Genomic DNA, 19,875 nt, shown 5'->3' on the forward strand with positions numbered 1-19,875 from the left:
ATATTACATTATCATACTTATATTTTTGTGTAAACTGCACGGAAAAAAAATTCAATTATATCTAGCGACATATTAGTATATAGTATACATTAAAACAATTCCTTTTAGAATTATGGTATATAAATATACTAACCTTTTGACCCTTATTCTTTTTAAAGAAAGTCTGCGGGCAAAGCGAGGCAAGCGTTTTTCATTACATTTTCGCCCTATTATATGAACACACTATGACTACACAAACACAACACTCGTTTTTTAAATTCGACGCGTTATAACGCGTTATAACGGTTGAGCACACTTTTGCGGTTATCTCTCGTTACGCGTATGTACACAACACGCGCGACTGAGACTGAGACTGAGTACTGCCGCGCACTGATATTATCGCATGTGCCTGGCTGTGTGCGTGTGAATAGTACAGTCGCCTTATTCCCCGATACGTACATACATACTTAGATACATGCATGCTACAAATATCGCGTAATAATAAAAACAAATGCGCATCTTTATAAACGAATATTCTGTAACCGAATAAAAAGTTATTTTCATATTGATTAAAATTAATTTGATACATAAAAACATTATTTATTAATATTTTACGACGTGACATTTTAATCACAATAATGTAATTAATGCATTTAAATTATTTTCGGATATATAAAATGCGAAATACAGACATTTGATTTTCTATAGTAACATGACATATATATACAGGGTGTCCGGCGTCAACCGCATCACCGGTCATGTGCAGGTAGAGCAGGTGAAACCGAGAAGAAAAGTCCTGTACCAATTTTTTATATAATACTTAATAAAAGAGTTATTATTGAGTAAAGTCTGGCCAATCAGCGCCGATCTTTAGCCGGGCGCATGTTGGTGAACCGCGCGCTTGATAGTGTACGCCGCTGCACACTTCATAGCGCGCGGCTCACTGACGTGCGCCCGGCTAAAGGTCGGCGCTGATTGGCCAGACTTTACTCAATAATAACTCTTTTATTAAGTGTTATAGAAAAAAAAGGTAAAGGACTTTTCTTCTCGATTTCATCTGCTCTACCTGCACACGACCGGTGATGCGATTGACGCCGGACACCCTGTATATATATATAAATTTTATAATAATTTATATATATTAATCTAATGTGAAAGATTATAGATAAAGGGAGCCTCACGAGCGAGACTTCGGAACTCTTCGATATTTGTCGTCTCGCTTGCTCCTTCATTCTTTCTCTCTATTGCTTTTGTCGACTCTCCAGCATCGCGCGGGGATCTTTCCTTATATAAACATCTTATAAAATAAAAACTGAAACTTTCATATTGTATTTTATTAGTATAAAAATAATTATAATGGATTAATGAGATTCTTGCAATTAAAATAACACCAAATATGACATAAATCGGATAATTTTAAATGAAATAAGTAATCATAATTTTAATAACATAATTGATTAAAAATAATCCGATTTATGTCATGTTTCGTGTCATTTTAATCGCAAGAATCTCATTAATCCATTATAATTATTTTTATACAGATAAAATGGAAAATACAAGTTTCATTTTTTATTTAGAAGATGTTTATATTTTGTAGATAAGGAAAGATCCCCGACGCTGAAGAGTCGACAAAAGCGAGAGCGAGAAAGAATGAAGGAGTAAGTGAGATGACAAACATGAAAGAGTTCCGAAGCCTCGCTCGCGTGACTCCTTTTATCTGTAATCTTTCACGTATATATGTCATCTTATTATAGAAAATAAAACTTTTGTATTTCGCATTTTATATATCTGAAAATAATTGTAATGGATTAATTACATTTTTGCGATTAAAATGACACCAAATACGATATAAATCCGATTATTTTAAATGAAATAAGTAATCATAATTTTAATAACATAATTGATTAAAAATTATCCGATTTATGTCATGTTTAGTATTATTTTAATCGCAAGAATCTCATTAATCTATTAGAATTATTTTGATATCGATAAAATACGAAAAACAGAAATTTTACGAACGATATGTAACCCGAGATATTATAGATAAAGAGAGCCTCGCGAACGAGACTTCGGAACTCTTTGATGTTTGTCATCTCGCTTACTCCTCGTTCTTTATTGTATTCTTTCATCCCCATTATTATATTCTTTTATTTCTTCGACTTTTATTCTTTCTATATTCTCGTCTTCCTACATAATAATACATTAATTTATTCGTCTTTATTTTATACAACATAAATGAGATATTGTGTATGTCATAAATAGACAAAGTATTTAATTATGTGTATTTTTGTATGTACATGTGTTGTATTTAACTATAGTTAAATAGAAAAAGAAAATAACTTGTGTATCTCATTTATGATGTATCAAATAAACATAAATAAATAAATTTATTTATTTTCATGTAGGGAGACGAGAATAGAAAGAATAAAAATTGAGCAAATAAAAAAATATAATAATGAGAATAAAAGAATACAATATACAATAATGAACGAGCAGAAGGAAAGAGAGAGAGAGAGAGAGAGAGAGAGAGAGAGAGAGAGAGAGAGAGAGAGAGAGAGAGAGAGAGAGAGAGAGAGAGAGAAGCGCGAGTGAACGCGTAAGTGAATATGCGAGGAGCATGAAGCTAAGCGATACGTTGTACATAGCAAGCGAGCGATTAGAAAGAGACAGAGCGTATGATCGAGAGAAAAAAGATACTGCAATAATGTTAGTGCGTACATGTATATTACTCTACACGCATGAAAGAGACAAAGGTAGTACGATTATGTCTGTCCTTGTCGTGTAAGATTACAGCTCCGTCTATCGCGACATCACGCAACTAATCTACTGCTCTGTTTTACTCTTGAGCCTCCATCTCGCACACACACATATGCACGAAAATTTTATTTTGCAAAATCTTTTTTATAAAGCTTCTAAACTCACTTCTCTAAGTTCACTTATACTCTTTGATGAAATGCCGAGTGCGGAGTTTACTGATTAGGCACGTGTAGATTACACATTTGTTATATTAAGTAAATGTTGACGCAGAAGCCGATAACAAAACTGTAATTTTCTCATTTTTTTTAACTTTTCATATGAAATGTTAAACTCCGCACTCCGTAATTATGTGTACCTTAATTGTGGAAAAGGATTTGTTGATATCTATAATCAACAAAAAGATTTTTCAAAATAAAGAATATTCGCGTTCTGTCGGTAATATTGGATCCCCTTAAGTTGTAAGTCATTTCTGGTAGATTTTTTAGCGCTGATTATAAATCGGGCTGCAAAAATGGTGTATCACGTCATGTTTTTGAGAAAACCTCAGTCAAAGTTGCCAAAATAAGTTTTTGATACTTTGGCGCGAGTTATATTTTTTAATGGAGACGTGCTGCAGACGGACGCGACATCTCAAAATAAAGCTCAAGACTTATACTTTATGATAAAAATGCCAGAATTCCTAGGCAGGAAAAGCTTTCCTGAAAAAAAGTGGTCAAAATATCTATCAAGAAATATCTATCGCAATATTCTCCAGTGATATATCTTCAATTGTTCGTTACAATTCGTTAAAATTTCTTTTTAGTAAGAAAAGTACAAACTACTCTAATTTTGTTCTTCACTGATAGCCACATCTGATGACCACAAAAACCTATATAATACTCATGATTTGAATAAAATTTCAAAATTTTGATCCGTCATTTTGGATCTTCTATTTATAATTTTAAAATTTTAACACGTGATTTGTAATGAGTGATCAGGCAAATGTATACATATCGACTTTCATGATCAGAATAATTTTTAAAAAATTTGGACAATTGGAGACGTATTACTAGGGGACATTGAGATAGATGTTTCTTATGTTTTGTCACTTTCAGGAAAACCTTTTCTACCTGGGACTTCTGGCATTTTTCATAAAGTATAAATCTTGAGCTTTATTTTGAGTTGTCGCTGCCGTCTGTAGCACGTCTCCATTGAAAGATATAACTCACGCCAAAGTATCAAAAACGCTTATTTTAGCAACTTTGACTGAGATTTTCTCAAAAACTTGACATGATACACTATTTTTACAGCCAGATTCATAATCAGCGTTAAAAAATTTTTTAGAAATGACTTGATAGAACTTAAGGCAAATTTGGTGTTGAACAGTGTTATTAATTGTCATAGAGATCGAGTTCCAGATATCTTTTAATAATTTTCGCGATCGCATATAACGAGATACATATATAACAATAAATCACGCGAAATTAATATCTGCTTTGACAAATAGTAATCGCTTGTAAATCGTTAATTATTAATTATCATAGAGATCGAATTTCAGATATCTTTTAATAATTTTCGCGATTGCGTATAACGAGATACATACTATAACAACACATAGAGCTGTTGCCTCGCTGTCACTATATGAATGATAACAAAGTGAGACATTCCATACACAATATAATAGCGTTATATATGTCGCATACCGACATGCGTCTTTGTTTACTTATTTGACGGTATGATCATTTTGGCGGTGTAATGGGATGTACATATACATATATTTGTTCTCTCTCTTCCCCTTCCCCCTCTCTTTCCCTCTCTCCTCCCTGCCCCTCTCTCCACCCTCTCCACCTCTCGCTCTCCCTCTACCCCTTTCCCTCCCTATCTTTCTCTCTCTTCCTCCCGCTCTCTTTCTCTCCTTCTCTCTATCTCTCTCTCTTATTTATTATAAATTTTTAGAATTATAATTTTATAAAAGAGTATACACGAACGAATAATCGTATATGATCGATGTGAATGCCCCTTGAGGGACAAAATCGTTTTACGCGTGTGCGTGCGAGCATACGTACGTGAGTCTGAAAGTTGGAAAGTGAGAAAAAATAAATGCCACAATTCTGGTATTTCGCTCGACATGATCATCAGTTCTCAGGATTGACTGCATCAATCTTATTCGAACTAGTCGCAATCAAAAACTTGTATCCACATTATGGGTGTCCTAGACCACCCGTACACCCCTTTTCTTTCAAAAACTAAGCATTTTAGAGAAAAACGTTTTGAAAATTGTATGGTTTTGAGGGGAACATAAGATGATGTCATTGGTTTGACCTTGGATGGCATCGTTAAGGTCAAGTCAAGGACATCTTTAATTTTTTAAATGAAATTTTAACCCCGTATTTTTCATTACATATTCTTATAGCTTATCTCGAGAGCTTTCCAAAACACTATAATAAAGTATTTTTTCATTAAGTACTTTTTGAGTTATTTTATATTTTAATCTGATATATTTTGATATAAAAAATAAAATATTTCGTAAAATATTCAGTTTTCAATAATTTTACCGTAATACTTTTATGTACAGAATAATGAGACAAATCAATTAGTGCCAAAAAAAAAAAAAACAAATAATTATTTAAAAAAATACATTGTAAATAATTTTCTTAAAAACAATTATTTTTTTTATACTAATTGATTTGTCTCGTTATTCTGTACATAAAAGTTTTACGGTAAGATTATTGAAAGTGAATATTTTACGAAATATTTTATTTTTTATATCAAAATATGCCAGATTAAAATATAAATTAACTCAAAAAATACTTAATAAAAAAATACTTTATTATAGTGTTTTGAAAAGTTCTCGAGATGAGCTACAAGAATATGCAATAAAAAATTGGCAGTTCCATTTAAAAAATTGAAGGTGACCTTCATGTGACATTCACACAACTATTCAACGTCAAATTAATGATACCACCTTATGTTCTCCTTGAAACAATACAACTTTTGTCTGAAACATTTTTCCATATTTAAAGCCATTTCTGAGATCCAGAAAAGGGGTCAGACTTTAGAGATACCCTGTGTAGAAGTCGGTGCTTATGTATCGCGTAACATACATAAGGTTCTCACCCAAACACAACGTACGTGACATATACTATAATATCGGGTGCACCCAGGTGGGGAATCGGAACACAGCTTAAGATGGCATAAGACGCTACGGCAATGTACGTGCGCTGGCCCTAAGATCATATCGCCGTATGTATCGGATTACTCACGCTATATATATACTAGTATAATGGCATGGCGAATATGAAAGAAAGTGACGGATAATACTCCGATATGATCAAAAAGCAATCAAAACTTTGAAAAACGAAAGTACTTATATATATTAAATGTATATATTTTTATTTACGGAATTTATAAGCTGATAATATAATAATATTAGCTTATAATATTATTACCTAATGATTATAATAGAAATAATAAAGAATTAAAAGATCATAAAAAACACATCAAAATCTGAAATCTTTTCTCAATCTATTAAAATTATTCTCTCATAGAAATAAAAAACAAAAAAATAGATTGTTATTCAGTAAACTGTTTAGTTATTTTTATCGTTATCTAAATTATTTCTCGCTCTCGCTTTCTGCAACTCAGCATTAAAGAGTTCCAAATTCTCCTACAAGAAGCTTTCTAATACTTATGATAACTGACAAATGCCAACATTTGATAAAAAAACTGAAGCTTTTATTTTATTTATTGTTTTTTTGAAAGTAATGTTAATGGATTAATATGATTTTTGCGTTTAAAATGACATCAAACATGACATTATTGAGATTATTTTTAACTAGATACATAATAAAAATTTTTGTTTTTGCGTTTCATTAAAAATTATTAAAATTATTTGTGTTTGATATCTTTTCAACCACAAAAATCTTATTGATCCATTACAATTACTTTCAAAGAGATAAAATAGAAAGCATAAAATTTTAATATTTGTGTGGAAAAGCTGCGACTTTAGATAGGAAAAACAATAGCTAATAAAGTCCGACGCTTGCTGGAGAAATAGTAAAATGTTATCGTTAGAGAATATATTTTTTTATATAAATGACAAAGAGGGGTATTGCCTATCACAAACACATTTATTTATTATATTTAATTATTGAGTGCCGCGCAATTTTTATCTATAAAAACAGCCGCCATAGTAACAATGCTTGCGCGAGTTTCCTCCTTTCTCTTAGATTTCACGAATTTATTTTATAATATTGTTACATTCTTTCTCTCTTGCGTCGCATTAAAGGCGATCGGTCTGAAGCAAGATCGCAGAGGAGAATCGTCTTCAAGAGATTGTTATAGAATGTTGATAAACGATGACAGTCATGTTAGACACCCCTTTGGGGTGATTACGATAATTACGGCCCCCTATTTGATAGCTCGTTTCTGAAGACATTTTTTACAAGAGACACAAGAAAAATAGTAAAAAAATTTCCGATCAATAGTTTTCGAGATATGTTACTTTAAAGTATTGAACATTATAAAACTTTATAAAAACGGACCCAACAATGTTGACCTTGACATATGCTGTCAAGATCATGATCCTGAGTAATTTTTCCCTTACCGGCACTAAGCCCTCCTCTGCGGCCACTATGGGGACGTCTTCCAACGCTTTCTCTGCCTCGCACGGTCCTCGGAGTCCTCCGGGCCTGCGTAAGGCCACCGCTATGGCTCTTTTTCGATCTTGCGTACTTCTTCATCTCGACAGTTCAACACGCGTTTCACCGGTACTAACGCCCGCGCCTGATTGACCCGGGATCATCGTGATCTAGAATCGATACCTTCGGGCCAGCCGGGGCTGTGCACACGGGATGCGTATTGTCGCGACCAATTACGTGCTATCATGCAAGACGGTCGCCGGGCGGTATGCTTAAGATCATATCGGGAGCGCGCGTCGATTTCGCTATCAATGATTCTACGGGGCCCACTCTATGAACCCATCTCGGGCCCCGCCTAGCCGTCTGAGCGGGATCTGTTAGCACACGGTGCGATAGCCCACGTTCCGATAGCACACCAGAAATTTAATGTAATTCCCGATAGCGCACGTCACGATATCGAACGTCCCGATAGCGCACGTCCCGATAGTCCACGTCTCGATAGCACACAAAAATAGCGCACGTTGCCGTGTGCTATTGGGACGTGTACTAAAAAGAAAATATGGGTTTCTCATCCCGATAGCACACGTCTCCGGATGCTATTGGGACATGTGCTAAAGAGAAAATATGCATTACTTTTCCCGATAGCGCACGTCACCGTGTGCTATTGGACGTGTGCTAAAGAGAAAATGTTCGTTTCTCATACCGATAACGCACGTTGCCGTGTGCTATTGGGACGTGTGCAAAAGAGAAAATATGCGTTTCTTTTCCCAATAGCGCACATCTTCGTGTGCTATTGGGACGTGTGCTAAAGAGAAAATATGCGTTTCTTGCCCGATAATGCACATCCTCGTGTGCTATTGGGACGTGTGCTAAAGATAAAAAAGTGTATTTGTGTGTATACGCGTATACGTTCTCTCTCACACATACACCCCATGTAGCAAACAGTTAATCGCAGCGAGCGCCTCACGTAATCACCAGTATGGGACGATGAGTTGCTCCGCTCCTGCCTGCCTTGTGTACGCGGCCCGTAATTCGTTAACTATTTTGGCTTATAATTTAAAAACTAAGCCTCAGAAAAAATTTTGGCAAAGGAAAAATCGTCTTAGAATAGTGTCAAGTATATGACATTGTAAGGACAGAAGGTTGTTTTGAATCACCCTGTATATTCCGTGCCTGTAATTTGTAACAATTTTGTTATTAAATAAATTAAAAATAAATAAAATTACAAACCTTTAAATTCTCCATTCATCTCGCGTTGTAAAAATTGCTTATTAAATTTGTGAAATATTCGTAAGAATTGCTGAAGAGGCAGTCTACAAGATAAAAAATCTTATATGCAAAGTTAACTAAATATATTGTTGGGCGCTCTTAACTTAAAAATAATATTATTTTTGTATAATATTAATTATATTAAGAAAAATGGAATGTTTATGTAGTATATACCTCCCCTCAATTGGAGCGGTTTGAGTGTTGGTAATGTTTGTGTTTCTTTCCCGATTTACACGTCTATATGTACGTCGAGGATTCAAATCTTTCTTCACACGAAAAAAATCTATTTCTTGATTAATAATTAATTTTTTTAAATTATCTGAAAATAGAATATTAACAAAGTTTTAGTTGTTTTCAGGATTATTCTTCTTAAATTAGAATAAAAACTATGATTTTTATTAATTATTTTATGTCAATCAAAATATTTTCACATATTTTGTAATACGATTATTCTGCTGTAATAATTCAAAGCAATGTATTTGTACAAAAATAATTAAAATAATATGTAAAATTACAATTTTCTATTATATTTTGTTTCTAAAATTCGATTGGTAAATCTAATATTTTTATATCAGATTAAATACGTAAAATGAAAGATATAAATCTTAAGATAAAATCTAGATAAAATAATATTACAAAATGTACAACAAAATATAAGTATATGCCTTTGTATTAATATTTATATAAGAGCATAGTGCAGCAACATTATGCTTATATAATTTTTTAAAAATAAATTTTATATTAAGTTATAATTACCTAAAAATATCCATATATTTGAATGTGGTTTTCGAAGCTTTTGTGCAGCTATATTGTTGAAACTTTCTACAGCATTATTTGTTCTTACAGGACAACCAAAAGTGCTAACTTTCTCTGCTATTGGTAACCACGTATCAGTCATATATTTTGAAAACTTTATTATATTAGGATATTGCAAAGATATAAAATTAGCCATATCTTGCATAATTATATAGGCGTTTGGAAATAAATTAGCCGGTAATAAAGGTATGTTCATTGCAATGCTTAGTAAGTCTGTTGGAGCTTGCGTTAGACCTAAATTACGCCATTTGCGCAGAATAGCCTATATTACAAATAGATATAATTTTAAAAATCTATTTTACGTAAGGCATTGCAATTGCAACACCATTTATTTATTATTAAGAATATTAATATAAAATATACCTGGTTGAAATGAAACCAATAGCCATGAATTTTCGATTGAGGAAAATTTTCATTCATTGTGTGACGCGGTCACCTCGCTCGACGCTCGGATCGGCTCGTCGGTGTCCGGGTTCGAGAGGAGGGGAGACTCAAGCTTACGAAACACAATATAAGTAGAAAAAATAGTTTATTTAAATAAAGATATGTACAAAGTAGCGTGCAGGGCTAGGCGATGTTGGTCAGCGTGCAGTCGGCAGAAAGCTGGTGTCAGGCGCGGGCGTGCAAAGCGGTACGCGGCGAGAAACGCAAGGCGGTACGCGGCGAGAAACGCAAGGCGGTACGCGACGAGAAACGCAAGGCGGTACGCGGCGAGAAACGCGGCTTAATCGCGATGGTGCGGCTTTATTTACAGACGAGCTTAAGATTATGGCGCGGTTATAACTAGCAGGCTCTTAGGTCTAGCAGGCTTATTTCTAGCGGACTTACGGCTAACGGTCTTAAGGCTACGACGCGATATCTACAGGTGGCTTATTACTACGGTTAGGCTAGGTAGGTGGGTATTGCCGACAGGCCCGAGTGTCACGTCGGATCCGGCCTTGGAAACCGGCGAAACCCGGTAGGGCTGAGCAAAACCTCAGCCCGGGTAGGTGCTAGGAGCCGGCGAAACCCGACAGGGCTAAGAGAAACCTTAGCCCGAGGAGCGGTGACAGGAGCCGGCGAAACCCGACAGGGCTAAGAGAAACCTTAGCCCGAGGAGCGGTGACAGGAGCCGGCGAAACCCGACAGGGCTAAGAGAAACCTTAGCCCGAGGAGCGGTGACAGGAGCCGGCGAAACCCGACAGGGCTAAGGGAAACCTTAGCCCGAGGAGCGGTGACAGGAGCCGGCGAAACCCGACAGGGCTAAGAGAAACCTTAGCCCGAGGAGGTAGTAGGTACTGGTCAGGTCGGTGTCGGGAGCTGGATGTCGGGACAGGATCTGGTCTCGATGCCTTGGCCGGCCGGGCTTATATACCCGGCCGGGGCCTCCTACCATACTGTCAGCCCGGGAGTGGGGTCGATTCCGCGTGGGGACCGTGAGCGAGATAAGGCGAGTCGAGAGCGAGAGCGCATGCCCAGCGAGATAGCGCGCCTAGTGTGAACGGGACGGTGCGTGTGGCATGCGCGCGAGCGACAGAGCGTGCGCGGTGGTTGTGCGAGCGGGATAGGTAAAGTAGGGTAGAATAAGCGAGGCGGACATGTTATCGTATATACATATATATATTTTGCCGTAGTAACGGCCCTGCCGTTACAATTGATGAGATTGCTGCTGCTTCGTAATCTGACATAATAAAATGTAGATTTTTTTGAAAATCAGGAGCTAATTGTTTAATCTTCTTCCAAATAGCATTATACATTGATTTAGTACGTTTTTCGCATAAAACATATACTGCAGCAATGTTCTAAAAAAATATATATTATTATTGCATAAATCTGTGATAAAAAGTAAATAATTAGAAATATTTCTTTCAATATGTTCAACTTACTGTTTTCATGTATCGAATATGTATAGTATACATTTGTGCAACATGTGGAAATCGTGGAACAGCCTACAAAGTAATAATATATTGTATAATTAATAATATATCTATATAATTAAAGATATATATGTACATATATTATATACATATAGATGTATAGATGTGTGCAAGAACAATGCTTACAGAAAATATTCCATCCGCATATATCTCTGTAGATGCTGCTAATGCAACTAATAAAATATCAGTACTAAAAATAATAGCTATTTCGTTATTAGTAGATATGGCATATCCTTTATATATTTCTTTTACTGCCTCGTAATTTAGCAAACTATCTTTTAATTCCTCCATAGAATTCGGTATAGGAGGAAAGCAGCTATTTCTTATTCGATGCAGAATTGTTCTCATAGATGAATATGTGATGTATGAACCCACAAGTGGATTACTGTAAATAAAAATGTATATTACTTATATAGCTCTTAATTACTTACCATAATAAAAATGTTACCTTCGACAAACAAAATCAAATATTTCTTTTGGTTTCAAATTAGTTTCTTTTGACATATCTTTCATATCTTCTTTTAATTTGATAATATCAGTAAGCTGAAGATTATGATAATGATTATGTGAATGTTTGATGATAAAATTATCATTATTTTTTATTAAACAAGCTGTGCATTTGATCAATTTTCGATTAGCACAACGTAAAACATTATTACGCTTATCTAAATGGTATGTATAACCTTATTCATATATATATTTAATAGCTCCCTCTTTTTTTCCGTTTACAATTTTCATCTATAAAATAAAATATTAAAATCTACTCAAATATAATATATACAATACAATAACATATTAAAAGTTAGAGTTATTAAGATTTGCTATTTTTTCATTATAGTGTGGAATTGGACAGATAATATGCTGGACAGAATAATTTCTTGCATAAAAATAAATTGAAGAAGTAGAATAAAATTGTCTCAAACATATTGGATATTTGTATATTTATAATCAAATATGCATAAACTTATTTAATTGATAACTAAATAAATGAATTTAACAATTATTTGACTTAACTTATCAACAATGTCGAAGAAACTAACTAACATCAAAATTATTTTAAGTAAGTTTTTAGTAAATAAAAGCTGTCAATAATTAAAAAATTTATATGATAAAAATATAAAAATTTATAGATATTGATTGAACTCACTAATATTACACAATACACTTAGGGTGTTTTCCAGCAAGTTACACAGATGACACAGTGTAACACACAGTGGGAGTGGTGCACTTGGACACAGTATAATTGGACACGGTGCAAATGGACACGTTACAAATGGACACGAGATTTTGCACACGGTTCAATTGGACACAGTGCATTTGGACACAGTAATTTTGGATACAGTAGCTTTTGGACACATAAGAAAATACGCATCGTTTACTTGGACACCGCTCAATTGGACACTGTTCATTTGGACACCGTTCGTTTGGACACAGAAAGATGCGCACCGTTCATTTGGACACCGTTCGTTTGGACACCGTTATTTGCCCACCGTTCGTTTGGACATCGTTCATTTGCCCACCGTTCGTTTGGACACCGTTCATTTGCCCACTGTTCGTTTGGACACCGTTCATTTGCCCACCGTTCGTTTGGACACCGTTCATTTGCCCACCGTTCGTTTGGACACCGTTCGTTTGGACACCAAAATTTGATTTAAGTTATACGACGTAATCCGCACCAAATTTTTGTTTTAAATAAGAAATAGGTTCGGGTTAGGTTATATCTTCCGGAAGTGGAGCCCCCCCGCAGGGAGGGCGGAACCCACTGTATCCATGCATGACATCCAAATATGCGAAAGGCTAAACAAAGTGCTAAAAGCAATGTAAAATTAATGACATCAGTATCAGAAATATATAAGTATGAATATATTTTATTTTGACAGATATTATAACCTTCAAATGTATCTCCTTTTCACGATTTCATATTTTACATAGATTTACCAGTATAAAGTGTTATAAGAATACTGATTATATTTTCCCAAAATGATTTTTATTTCTCTCCATCTGTTACATATTCAAACAAACAGTACGCATGTTTCTGTGTACAAATGAACGGTGTCCAAACGAACGGTGGGCAAATGAACGGTGTCCAAACGAACGGTGGGCAAATGAACGGTATCCAAACGAACAGTGGGCAAATGAACGGTGTCCAAACGAACGGTGGGCAAATGAACGGTGTCCAAACGAACGGTGGGCAAATAACGGTGTCCAAACGAACGGTGTCCAAATGAACGGTGCGCGTCTTTCTGTGTCCAAACGAACGGTGTCCAAATGAACAGTGTCCAATTGAGCGGTGTCCAAGTAAACGATGCGTATTTTCTTATGTGTCCAAAAGCTACTGTATCCAAAATTACTGTGTCCAAATGCACTGTGTCCAATTGAACCGTGTGCACAATCTCGTGTCCATTTGTAACGTGTCCATTTGCACCGTGTCCAATTGTACTGTGTCCAAGTGAAGGCCACTCACACACAGTATCATATTGACTAAAATTCTTTATATGATCAAATAAAGAATTTTAAATTTCTTTATTTGCTAGACAATCAAATGTGATATTGTGTATTACACTGTGTCATCTGAGTAACATGCTGGAAAACATCCTTAATTATTTTTCGCGTTTTCAAAAAAATAATACGTATAAATGTCCTTTCGTAATTCTCAATAAGAGTAGAATAAATTGTGTCATGTTTACTCACTATATAACTTTGTAATTAATTCATTACATAGTATGCGGATGAACGTGATCGATGATTTCGATTTATAAGAGTAATTCTAACCTATAAAAGCTTTTCTTTAGAAAAAGCTTTTTAAATACAATATAAAACATCTTGAAATATTGTAATAAGAACCCAGTCAGCCAGGTCTGTTCTAACAAATATTGCCAAGTGCTTGCTACAAATTATTGTCAGCAAAAAGGCTACAAATTTGGTACAAGAGTTGTTATTACCGATTAAGCTGGCAGATTGCCGGCAAGAATCAAGCAAAGCTTGCTGACATAACTACACAGCAAATTGGCGGCAGAAACCGAGCAAAGCTTGCTGACATGACTGACATCAGATTGTCGGCAAAAACTGAGCAGGATCTAGAGTGCGCAATCTGATGGCAAATTGGCAGCAAAAACCGAACAAAATCTGCAGCTTATTACAAAGTATTATAAAATAGTTCAGTCGCTTATCGCTATGCGGCGCGTTATTCATTATCTATACCCGTATTCAAATTCTTGTCATGAGTGTATATAAAGCCTACTAAATGCTAATAATATTATCATATATATATTTCTATCAGTTCAATTTTTGACATAATTCTTATACAGGAAATTCAGATATTGAATTGATTTTTTGCAAATCGGACAGATAATTGTTCGATTTTTACTTATTCAAACATTTCTGTCCAAAAAGATCTTTAATTTTATAAATTAAGTTATTTGAATTTACTTATATGTTTTAACATATTAATATATGATTTTATATAATGTCTAATTATCTAATGGTCATTTTATGACCAAAACTTATCATCATTTTGTTACTTAGGGTTAAGGCTTTAAATCTATTTAAATATATACTTTTATATGAATGGCCAAAAGCTGCAGAATTTGTTCGGTTTTTGCCGACAATCTGCTATCAGATTGTCTTGCGCAGATCTTGGTCGATTTTTGCCATCAATTTGACGTCAAATCATGTCAAGCTTTGCTCGGTTTTTGCCGTCAATTTGCTGTCAGGTTATGTCAACAAGCTTTGTCACCAAAACACAAGCTTAATGCGGACACAGATGGCACTGGATTTGTTACCAAGTTTTGAGCGAATTTGATGCCAATTTGGCAACAATTTGTAATCAAATTGCTTACTGGGAATATCTCTCAAATTTTTATCTGTTGATAATTTCCTTACGCTTCGCATCCAACAAAAGACATTAATTACATACCTTACAATCCGTTGGCGAGAAAGACTCAGGAAGAAAAAGGATAAGTTGAACCATAAATAAAGCCGATCACACACACTTTCAGTAATCGTAATTGTAACCGTAACGTAAGGATTCAACCAATCGCGTTGCTTAATTCGGCTGTCCATAGCAACGCGATTGGTCGAATCCTTACGTTATGGTTACGATTATGGTTACGGAAAGTGTGTGTGATCAGCTTAAATGTAATAAGAATGTTTAAACTGTGATTGGTCGATTTGCTTACGGTCTTAAGTCCGTGTCACACTACGCATTGCGGACGCGGATCGGATTTGGATTACGGACTGCGAATCGTCAATCATCCAATCAGATTCTTGGCAACTTCGATATGATTGGATGAATGACGATTCGAAGTCCGTACTCTAAATCCGATTCGAGTCCGCAATGCGTAGTTTGACACGGACTTTACGATAACGACTAAAACTATTGAACGTGCAATAGCCTTTAGCGACCATTATCTTTGGGTGCGTTCAGTAGAAAAAAATCGCTCAGGAGCAATCGTGAAAAGAAACGCATTTTTCTCTTTAGCACACGTCTCAAAAGCATACGGCGACGTGCGCTATCAAGAAAAGAAATGCATATTTTCTCTTTAGCACACGTCCCAATAGCACACGAAGATGTGCGCTATCGGGAAAGAAACAGATATTTTCTCTTTAGTACACATCCCAATAGAACACGGTAACGTGCGCTATCGGGATAAGAAACGCATATTTTCTCTTTAGCACACGTCCCAATAGCACACGGCGACGTGCGCTATCGGGAAGTGCGCCATCGGGAAAAGAAACGCATATTTTATCTTTAGCACACGTCCCAATAGCACACGGCGACGTGCGCTATTGGGAAAAGAAACGCATATTTTCTCTTTAGCACACATCCCAATAGCACACGGCAACGTGCGTTATCGGTATGAGAAACGCATATTTTCTCTTTAGCACACGTCCCAATAGCACATGGCGACGTGCGCTATCGGGACGTGCGCTATCGGGAAAAGAAACGCATATTTTTTTTTAGCACACGGCGACGTGCCCTATCGGGTAAAGAATCGCATATTTTCTTTTTAGCACACGTCCCAATAGCGTACGGCGTCGTGCGCTATCGGGACGTGCACTATCGGAAAAAGAAACGCATATTTTTTCTTTAGCGCACGGCGACGTGCCCTATCAGGTAAAGAATCGCATATTTTCCCTTTAGCACACGTCCAATAGTACACGGTGACGTGCGCTATCGGGAAAAGAAACGCATATTTTTTTTTAGCACACGGCGACGTGCCCTATCGGGTAAAGAATCGCATATTTTCTTTTTCGCACACGTCCCAATAGCGTACGGCGTCGTGCGCTATCGGGACGTGCACTATCGGAAAAAGAAACGCATATTTTTTCTTTAGCGCACGGCGACGTGCCCTATCAGTTAAAGAATCGCATATTTTCCCTTTAGCACATGTCCAATAGCACACGGTGACGTGCGCTATCGGGAAAAGTAATGCATATTTTCTCTTTAGCACACGTCCCAATAGCATACGGCAACGTGCGCTATCGGGAAAGAAACGCATATTTTCTCTTTAGCACACGTCCCAATAGCATACGGCAACGTGCGCTATCGGGATAAGAAACGCATATTTTCTCTTTGGCACATGTTCCAAGAGCACACGACGACGTGCGCTATCGGGACGTGCGCTATCGGGACGTGTGTTATCGGGACGCGTGCATAAGAGACGTGGGCTATCGGGAATTACGTTAAATTTTTCGTGTGCTATCGGGACGTGCGCTATCGGGATAATGCGCAATTTACTTTGTGCGCTATTGGGATGATGCGCCGTTTACTTTGTGCGCTATCGAGACGTGTGCAAAAGAGACGTGAACTATCGGGAATTACGTTAAATTTTTGGTGTGCTATCGGGACGTGGGCTATCGCACCATACCCTAACGGGTCTTTTTCAGAATGTGGCGTCCCTCGTCGATAGTGCTCGATTCTCACCTCTCGGGATGCCGTCTCCGCAAGGTCCTGCGGCCTTGTGCGAGGATCTATGTGTCATTCGGCATGACACGCATCACGCGCGCGAGTCCTGATCACGCCGTGCCGCGAGTTTTTGGCGATGTTCTGCCGGCGCATCTTCCCCTGATGGTCGTCCAAAATCTTCGATAAAGGTGTCTTCCGATTAGGCTCTCAAAATACGTTTTCATACAAAAGAATAATAGACCAAATTAAAATAGTATAACGAATAACGAATAATCACGCCTCTCTGGAGACTGCGATACGCTTCTCGCAAATTTTTAGCCTGGCGTAGCCGTTAAACTCGTGGTTAGCGATCGGGGAGGAATCCAATGGACGCGCGCGAGGCGGCAACGTTACAAGTCTTAAATAGATAATAACATATAGAACATATTAGAGTTTCTAATAAATTTATTCGATAGCTTAATTATTTTATATATACAGGATGTCCTAGACCACCCGTACACCCCTTTTCTTTCAAAAACTAAGCATTTTAGAGAAAAACGTTTTGAACAAAAATTGTATGGTTTTGAGGGGAACATAAGATGGTGTCATTGGTTTGACCTTGGATGGCATCGTTAAGGTCAAGTCAAGGACACCTTTAATTTCTTAAATGAAACCCCCTATTTTTCATTACAAAATATTTTATTTTTTATATCAAAATATGTCAGTTTAAAATATAAAATAACTCAAAAAGTACTTAATGAAAAAATACTTTATTATAGTGTTTTGGAAAGCTCTCGAGATAAGCTGCAAGAATATGTAATGAAAAATTGGAGGTTCCATTTAAGAAATTAAAGGTGTCCTTGACTTGACCTTAACAATGCCATCCAAGGTCAAACCAATGACACCATTTTATGTTCCCCTCAAAGCTATACAATTTTTGTTGAAAACGTTTTTCTCTAAAATGCTTAGTTTTTGAAAGAAAAGGGGTGTACGCGTGGTCTAGGACACCCTGTATATATATATATATGTACGATATGATAACGCGAATGCAGGGGTGACTATGAAACCCGATAACTCGGCTCCTAGGTAAGGTAGAGCAATGTTCTTTGCGCCATTTCAAAGGGGAAGTTTCTCACTTCAAAACTCATGTGATGGCATTCTTGGCTCCATCCCTGCTTTTCCCATGAACGGCTGCAAAGTCATGAAATTTCCAGAATATTTTCACGATTTGATTTTGGCCCTCACAAACAAAACAGTATAATGAGACGAATAATTCAACCTTATCCGTCTTAAAGTCGAGGCTTCACTCGTTAAAATGCGCCAAGGATCATTATTCTACAATTCCTCTAAGCTAAGATATGGCTTCTCAAAAATCGGTAAAATTTGCAAGTTTTAAAGCGCTACCTTAATTGTTTTGCGTAGTGTATATACGATACGAAAAGTGCCTTCATTTTTTTACTTTACATATTCTAGGAATACTATACATATATATAAAATTATACACATGTATACATAAACATGTATACATAACTATTTTGCTTATCTATATACATAATATTTGACATATCAAACGATGTAATCGGTATACGGATAATATTTGACATATCAAACGATATGGTCAGTAAACGGATTAGATAGTTACCATCGGTATATTATATCACAGTCAGCTATGAGTTCCGCTACTGTGATGCGATAGAAACAAGAAACGTACGTTTGTCCCGAGACGGCCAAGGAGATCAACACGTTTCTTACTCATAAATTTTCTGTTTTGGACTTTGCATCGTAATATCTCCGTTTATGTTATATGTAGAACGAAAATAAAGATACTTTTCTTATATAAATCAAACTCAAGCTATCAATTAAGCCTAGTAAAAACTCGGTCCATTTAGCGGTTATTGCATTCTAATAATCTCAAGTACTCTCAACTAATCGATTCGCATGAAGGTACACGGGGTGCCTCGCTGTCGCTGTGCGCGATCTTTGGCTTCGCGTGACTTGGCGCGAGACACTACCGTGTCTCTGGATAGATGTTGAACCAAGGTCGCAAGCGTTTCAAGTGTGGTCTCGAAAATTTCATCCACAGATAGAGACAGTCTTTTGTGCAATATTTGATTTGTTTGTATGTCATTTATCGGAGTAGAAGTAATCACATTTGATAATTGTTTCATTCGTTTACGTTTTGATTGATCTGGAGTAGGTTATTAGCAAATCGTTCAATGATATATTTGACCATGTTCGCTTTGTCCCATACTATGACTCTTTTTTCAGATGCTTGTCTTTGAGCATACTCAATGGCTCGATTATCCCTTCATTAGATTCCACATTGATTATATTTTTGACAAACTGTTTTAGAGGTTCGGTAATTGATTTAAAGTGTTTCTCCAATGCAACGTTTTCCTCCATTTGACCAGTTTTTAAAGAGCGAATTATTTTTTGCATATTGATTCGCTGTTGCAATTTCTCTCGCAATTTTCTCGCGATTGTCACTGTCAATTGTCGTCGTTATGTTGCGCTCGGACGAAAATTTTAGACGTTGCGCGATCGAAGTGTCAATAGCGACTAACAATTTTACGGTATCGCAAAATCGTTAAATCCTTTTCGATATTGGCTATTAGTTTGTAAACTGTCTTTA

General features: G+C 36.2%; 1 protein-coding gene across 1 annotated transcript in view; it reads right to left on the reverse strand.

Annotated features, from left to right (window-relative positions):
• LOC138942456 (uncharacterized) overlaps positions 1-19,646 on the reverse strand; it is a 24,711-nt gene extending 5,065 nt beyond the window's left edge. Inside the window, exons 1-8 of the mRNA XM_070312697.1 lie at positions 19,495-19,646; positions 11,483-11,741; positions 11,306-11,368; positions 11,072-11,221; positions 9,804-9,863; positions 9,381-9,702; positions 8,799-8,943; positions 7,322-7,406 (exon numbers count right to left, since the gene is read on the reverse strand). Coding sequence (XP_070168798.1) covers positions 7,322-7,406; positions 8,799-8,943; positions 9,381-9,702; positions 9,804-9,863; positions 11,072-11,221; positions 11,306-11,368; positions 11,483-11,741; positions 19,495-19,646 — 1,236 coding nt within the window. The remainder of the gene's footprint in view (positions 1-7,321; positions 7,407-8,798; positions 8,944-9,380; positions 9,703-9,803; positions 9,864-11,071; positions 11,222-11,305; positions 11,369-11,482; positions 11,742-19,494) is intronic.
• Positions 19,647-19,875: the final 229 nt, after the last annotated feature.

This window comes from Polyergus mexicanus, unplaced genomic scaffold (genome assembly GCF_030449975.1).
Source record: "Polyergus mexicanus isolate NDT 795.1 unplaced genomic scaffold, iyPolMexi1.0 SCAF_22, whole genome shotgun sequence".
Taxonomy (NCBI): Eukaryota; Metazoa; Arthropoda; class Insecta; order Hymenoptera; family Formicidae; genus Polyergus; species Polyergus mexicanus.